Source organism: Babylonia areolata, chromosome 9 (assembly GCF_041734735.1).
Source record: "Babylonia areolata isolate BAREFJ2019XMU chromosome 9, ASM4173473v1, whole genome shotgun sequence".
NCBI lineage: Eukaryota > Metazoa > Mollusca > Gastropoda > Neogastropoda > Buccinidae > Babylonia > Babylonia areolata.
The window spans coordinates 18,052,467-18,059,966 of record NC_134884.1 but is presented as its reverse complement, the minus strand read 5'-3'; the positions used below and the strand labels follow the sequence as shown (position 1 = coordinate 18,059,966).

Sequence of the window (7,500 nt, the reverse complement as noted above, 5' to 3'; positions counted from 1 at the left end):
ACTAATAAATGTTGATATGATTTTGATTTTTATTGCACTGTTCGGTCATGATCATGTTCAAAAGCAATTCGCCTTTCAAATGCTTAATTAACAATTTGGGTATGACTGGTTGATTCATGTTGGATTCATGTGTCTGTGTGTTATTCAAGCTGCAGGAATTGATGAAAGTTAATGTAGAAAGCGTGAAATAGAAAAACCTTAACAAGAAAAATTGTTTCACTGTCTATGCCATTCTTGTTGTGTGTGTGTGTGTGTGTGTGTGTGTGTGTGTGTGCGGGCGCGCACGTGTTTGTATATATATATATAGATAGATAGATAGATAGATAGATAGATAGATAGATAGATATATAGATAGATAGATAGATGTGTGTGTGTGTATTTGTGTGTATGTGTGTGTGTGTGTGTGTGTGTGTGTGTATATATGTGTGTGTGTGTGTGTGTGTGTGTGTGTGTGTGTGTGTGTGTGTGCATGGCATGCAAACCCCAACGTATCCAAGTCTATAAGCACGAGCATCATTAGAGGAGTTCTCGAGGTTGAAAGGACATGCTACGTGTTATTTTGTGAAAAGTCTGTGCATATACACGTACATAGGTGTTGCGGGGGTGTCGGTGTCTTTTCTCGTGTGTTTGCACTGCTCGATATTTTGAGCTTTTCGACAAAGTCCGAGAAGGTGAATCAATAGTCCACACGTTCTGGGTATTTGTCAAAGATCAATGATGAAACTTAAGTGTACCGGTACAGGTACTCGGAGTGAAACAGACCAGAGTTGGTACTTTGTGTGTGTGTGCGTGTTGGTTTCCTTGTTGTTTTTTCTGAGATGTTGCATATACCTTTTACTTTTGCTTTTTTTTTCTAATTTGTTACGGTGGACAAAGGACTTGAGTTTGTTTAATCTTTTGTTTGTGTGTGTGTGCGTGTGTGGGGGGGGGGGGGTGGGGGGGAAGAAGGGGGGCTAGGGGGAGACGTGGGTGTCTGTGTGTGTATGTCTCTGTGTCTGTATATGTGTTTGTATATGTGTATGTGTGTGCGTTTATAAGTCTCTGTGTGCGTGTGTGCGTGTGTGTGTGTGTGTGTGTGTGTTACTTTCATGTGATCTGTATATACTCAAAATGTTGATGTGGAAATTGGATCTTCAGTGTGAAATTGATAAAAGTGAGAAAATAACAACACGAAATAATAATAATAATAATAATAATAATAATAATAATAATAATAATAATGGTATCTATATAGCGCTGAATCTAATGCTGAGACAGGAACAAAACAAAGAAGCAATATATAAAGTAAACGCTAAAACAGCCAGTGTGTTCCTGTAACCGAAATGATTATTGAAGACATTCAATCCTGTGAAAATGTTTTTTAACACTAAGATTTAAGCGCACATCACACAGTATGCAAAACGTTTTTAAGCGACTTAGCACATTAATCAAGGGGAGAAAGAGCACACACACACACACACACACACACACACACACACACACACACACACACACACACACACACACAAATATGTTCGCTTGAATAAAAAAAAAAATAGCATATAAATGTCTTCGCGAGAAGGCTAAATTTTAGCTGGAAAGACAGACATAGCAACAGACATCTTGAGGGGAAGAGAAATCCGAAGTTCGGTTCAGAGAGAAAAAATGTTTTCTGTTTCTAAAGGCTCAAGACCATATTATGATGTGTTGATTGAAAATTATATGAAACCAAAATGTTGTGAGAAATGGGACTTAAAGCTTTTGATGCATCATAACTGGAAATCTTGTTTTATGCATGCACACAAGATAGTTGTAAAACTGAAATGGTTTCAGCTGAAAATAATACACCGATGTTTATGTACAAAAATTGTTTTAAAAGAAATTGGTGTTACTGATAATAACAACTGTAGTTTTTGTAGAGAACACAAAGACAGTATTGATCATGCTTTCTGGAAATGCAATTATGTGCAAATGTTTTGGAACGCTTTTGCGGACTTGATAAAGAGAGATGTGTAAACGCAGGAAATTTAAAATTAACAGAATCACTTGTGTTATTTGGACATGATGTGACAATAACAACTGATGCTGTTTTGTGTTTTATAATATTGTTTGCAAAGTATTACTTTTTTATATTATTTATGTAAAATTGAGGACAGCTTTCCACAAATATCAGTTTTTTAACAAATTAAAAACTCGATATAGAATTGAAGAATATAATGCATATATTAACTTTAACCATGCCATTTTCTCTGCCAGATGGCTGCCTTACAAGTTATTGATCACAAATGATTAGTAACCTGTTCACGATTAAAGAAATTTAACCACCCCTATTTATTTTCTTTTTATTGATATTCGTAAGAAATTATTGTGATGTTCACTTTCTGTGACCATACTCTAAGATACGTGACAGTTTGTATTCCTTGACAGCTTGTGTAAGATCTTAAGAAATGAATGATAACACTCCATGATGATAACCAACCTATGTATAATCCAGCTGCTTGGCTGTTTCTGTCAATCAGTCTATTTAGTTTTTTTTCTGCTGTTTTTTTTCTTTATAAATGTCCATTAAGATGTTGTTGTTGTAAAATGTCAATCTATCAAAATGGAATTTTTAAAATGTTTAAAAAAAAAGAAAAAAAGTGAGTGTTAGCTCCGAATACCTGTGCCGGCATTGTCGCCACATGTTCACTTTCGATTTGTTCAGCACGCGCGTCACCCCGTGTCACAGATGTCACGCGGTCCACGTTGTCCGGTTGTACAATTCGATTTAGGACAGGCATTTCTCTGTACTATCTCAAATTCATTGCACATTTAATGGTTACTACAGTTGAAGTTTAGGTTTCTTGTGGTGTGTGTGTGTGTGTGTGTGTGTGTGTGTGTGTGTGTGTGTGTGTGTGTGTGTGTGCGTGCGTGCGTGTGTGTTGGGGTTCTTGGTTATTGTTTGTTGTTGTTTTTTTTTGGTTTTGTTGTTGTTGTTTCGTGTGTGTGTGTGTGTGTGTGTGTGTGTGTGTGTTTTGTTGGCTTTTTTTGTTGTTGTTTTTGGTGGTGTTTGGGGGAATTTTGTTTGGGGGGGGGGAGTAGGGAGGGGGGGTTCATTTTTGAAAGGTGCTTTTTTTTTCAAGAATGTGCAGTGCAATACAATAGAAAGATTCCAAGCTTTAGTTTTACTGAACCACAAGGCAAACGGATTTCTTATGTATATAGAATTGATAGAATATTTACCAATGATTGTAGCTGTTTCAGAATTATTCACGTATATACTTGAAGACTGTCCGTAAATGTTCATAAACATTTGCTGGTTGTTGCTGTTTCGTTACTGGTTTCGAGCAAGACGTTCAGACAAATTACAAACACCAGACTAACGTAGAGACGTTGAGAGAGGGGGGCGGGGGGGGGGGGGGGGTTGAGTGGAGAGATTCCAGATTCCAGATGGTTTATTCATGTATAGGCCTTGGCCCCTTATGAAGGGGAATGTGAACATTATTTTACAAACAATACATCACAACACTGTGAGGATCAATAAACACAGTCAAACAAAAATATAACTGCATTACAGTAGGGGTGTGGAGAGAGAGAGAGAGAGACAGACAGACAGACAGAGACAGAGAGAGGCAGAGAGGGGGGAGAGAAACACATACAGAGAGAGAGAGAGAGAGAGATTTTATGTCATAATTTTTAATTCGCTTATGTTTTGTTTTGTTTTTTGTTTCAGTTCCGTAAAGGGAAACTACTGGTGGTTATTTTTGTCGACAGTCCAAGTGAGTTCCTTTGCCTGACCCCCAAGCCCCACCCCGCCCCTGCCTCTCTCTCTCCCTCCCTCTCGCTCTCTCCCCCTCTCATCCTCCCTCTTGCTCTCTCTCTCCCTCCTTCCCTCTCTCTCCCTCCCTCTCTCTCTCCCTCTCTCTCCCCCTCTCTCTCTACCCCCTCTCTCTTCCCCCCTCTCTGTCTCTTTCTCACCCGCTCTCTCTCTCTCTCTCCCTTCTCTCTTAACCCCCTTTTCTCTCTCCCCCCTCTCTCTTTCTCTCTCACCCCCTTCTCTCTCACCCCTCTCTCTCTTTCTCTCTCCCCCTTCTATCTCTCTCCCCCCCTCCCTCTCTCTACTTTCGTTCTTCTCTCTCCTACGTGCGCGCGCCCGTGTGTTCTCACTGTACGAGTTGACTAAGAAAGAGAGATTTGTGTGTGTGTGTGTGTGTGTGTGTGTGTTCGCGCGCGCGCGCGTGTGTGTGTGTGTGTGTGTGTGTGTGTGTGTGCCATCGGGGAAATGAGAACATTAGTCCCAGCCTTCTCTTCTTTTCTTTTTTCTTTTTTTTTCTTTTTGTTCTTTGTAAAATCTCAGATTTTCTTAAATACCCAGAAGAATTCTAACCGATATAAACTATTATTAAGGGGTGCGTTATTGAAACGTTCCATTATCATTATCATTGATATTATTATTATTATTATTATTATTATTATCATCATCAATAAAAGGTTTGTGATTTAGGAAACCATTTTTTAGGTTGGAAGTGGAAAAGTCCTGCTTTATGAACACGGCATTTCATGTACAATATCCAACGTAGAAGGAGAAAATTAAGATTCAGTTTCAGTTTCTCAAAGAGATGTCAATGTGTTCGGACAAATCAATGCACGTTACACCACATCTGCTAGGCAAATTCCTGACCAGCTGCTGCATAACCCATCGCGCTTAGTCAAACCTTGAGTGCATGCATATATATGTGTGTGTGCCAATCAGAACGAATTTATTCTACAGAACTTTACCAAACGACAAAACTTTTGTTGCCATAGGGTATTTTACACTGAGCCAAGTGCGTGCTGATAAGCGTCTTAACCATTTTTTTCCACCTTCCTCAAAACCAGAAGTGTTTTGACGGTGAGAAAATTAAATTACATAAGACGGGTTTAGGGCTTTCGTTTTTTTTTTGCCATGGGTGAATTTATTTGCTGGGAAAATAAGAGAAAAAGAAAAAAAAATATATATATATATGAGTTTTTGAGAACTGAACTTTAAATGCAACCATTGGCCGTGGAGTTTCATATCCTTATGCACTCAGAGTGAAGTTCTGAAGCACTGTAAGTGAAATGTAAAGAGCCCTAAGCAATTTGTAGTATAGTATTGGTGGATACATATTTTGTTTTCCACTTACATGTCTTCATGTGCTCTTGTGCGGTATAATGCACTGTTATATATATATATATGCACTGTTTCATGTGAGGCGCTGAGAGCCCATCTATGGAGAGTTTGCGCCATAATTATAAGTACAATATATCATTATCATTATCATCATTATCATTATTAAGCTCTACATGAAGTTTAACATGCTGGTCAGGCAACGCATGGATTCAGTTGAAGTTTTGATGCTCATCTTGAAAAAGAGGTATGAACGGGTATGAATGAAGTTAGAAATAGTTTGAGTGAAGGTCAATTACTATCACTTTTGAGAAGCTCCCACACACACACACACATACACACACAGACACACACGCTAGAAAAGTGTGCGCGCGCGCGCGCGCGTGTGTGTGTGTGTGTGTGTGTGTGTGTGTGTGGGGTCTGTGTCTGTGTGTCTGTGTCTCTGTCTGTGTCTCTGTGTGTATGTGTGTCTGTCTGCCCTCTGTCTGTCTGTATGTATGTATGTATTTTATGTATGTATGTGAATTCAACCACTCTGTATCTGTCTGTTTGTCTGTCTGTCTATCTGTCATTCTCTCATTCTGTTTCTTTGCGTCTGTGAGTGTGTGTAACTGATCTTTTGCCCCCCCCCCCCCTCCATCCAGGCCCCTTCTCTCTCTCTCTCTCTCTGTCTCTCTCTCTCTCTCTCTCTCTCTCTCTCTTTCACTCTCCCTTTGTCTCCGACTCTCTCTCTCTCTCCCCCCGCCTCTCTCTCTCTCTTCCTCTCTCTCCCCCCCTCTCTCTCTCTCTTCACCCCTCTCTCTCCGTCTCTCTCTCTCTCCCTCTTTCTCTCCCCCCTCTCTCTCCCCCCCACCCCTCTCCTTCTCTCTCTGTCTCTCTCTCCTTCCCTCTACCCCTATCCCTCTCTCTTCATTCATATACACACGATTTGTTATAAATGCAGATCAGCGAGGACAAGATTGAAAGAATAGGTTATGCCTAAAATCTTAATCCTTGAATTAAAAAAAAAAAGTTTTGAGTTTTTAGTTCTGAGTTCTGAGTTTCTGAGTTCTCTGCCTCTCCACAGCATGTGAGCGGTGCCGCATCCAGTTCCCATACTTCGTGGCGGCCTCGCAGGCGTTCCCCAGCGACCCGGAGATCTTCTTCGTGCGCGTACACGACACGCGCCTCGTCAAGGAGTGGGGCATCGCTGAGCTGCCCGCTCTCATGTACTACCGGAGCGGCATCGAGGAACCCGACTTGTGAGCGACTGTGCATGTGACGTGTGGAAGAGATCCACTCTGATGATGCGTACACAAATATATTAACTCACTCAGTACGGCCTGTCCTCTCTTCTCCTCTACACAGACCCCTCGGATGTCCAGTGGGTGTCTCTATGACCCAACCTTTAGCTTCCGTCGTCAGAACTGTGGTATTCTTTGTCAACATTCACCTCTTCAGTATAAGAGGTCTTCCGCTTGCAATATTTTGATGATGGTAACTGGGGTGAAACGCTGTTAACGTCGTCTCTTTCGCAGTTCTTATGGAGAGAGTTAAACAAGAGGTGGCAGAACGTTTAAGACGCACAGCTGCCAATACTGAGAATCAGTGAGGGCGAGGGTTCGAATCCCGCTCTCGCCCTTTCTCCCGAGTTTGACTTGAAAATCAAACTCGGCGTCTAGTCTTTCGGGTGAAACGATAAACCGAGGTCCCGTGTGCAGCACGCACTTTGCGCACTGAAAAAGAAAACCATGGCAACGAGAGTGTTGTCCCCTGGCAAAATGGTGTAAAAAGAAATCCAGTCTCAAAGGTACACAAATATATAAGCATGCTCTCAAGGCCTGACTAAGCGCGTTGGGTTATGCTGCTGTCAGGCATAGTATGCCTTGCAGATGTGGTGAAGCGTGTATGGATTTGTCCGAACGCAGTGGCGCCTACTTGAGAAACTGAAACTTGAAACACAAATTTACGTAGACATGCACTCAAAGCCTGACCAGGCGCGTTGGGTTATGCACAAACAGATGTGATGGAGGCGTATTATTGTGGAGCTGCCAGGAACCAGTTGCATTGCTCGGACGGAAGAGCCTAGTATGGTCGTAACTTCTACTAACTGTGTGTGTAGTATGGAACTGACCAATGGCGTAGTTCGGTCAACGTAGGCACTTGGCCACGCGTAACTGTGAAAAAGTTAGAACCAAGCAGTGCCTCTGGCTCCTGGAGAGGGCGGAGACAGTGACAGTGACAGAGACACACAAGAGAGTTTCAGTTTCAGTTTCAGTTTCAAGTTGGTGTCAAAGCTTGCGGACTGATCCTTACATCATACGCTACACAACATCTGCTGTATCAAAAAAACGAATGAATGAATGAATGAATAAGTACACAAATAAATGAATAGATAAATTAATTGATTAATT

At 41.3% G+C, this 7,500-nt stretch overlaps 1 protein-coding gene across 1 annotated transcript in view; it reads left to right on the top strand.

The window, feature by feature from the left end:
- LOC143285769 (uncharacterized) overlaps window positions 1–7,500 on the top strand; it is a 26,816-nt gene that overhangs the window by 962 nt on the left and 18,354 nt on the right. The window contains exons 2-3 of the mRNA XM_076593187.1: window positions 3,692–3,737; window positions 6,174–6,348. Coding sequence (XP_076449302.1) covers window positions 3,692–3,737; window positions 6,174–6,348 — 221 coding nt within the window. The remainder of the gene's footprint in view (window positions 1–3,691; window positions 3,738–6,173; window positions 6,349–7,500) is intronic.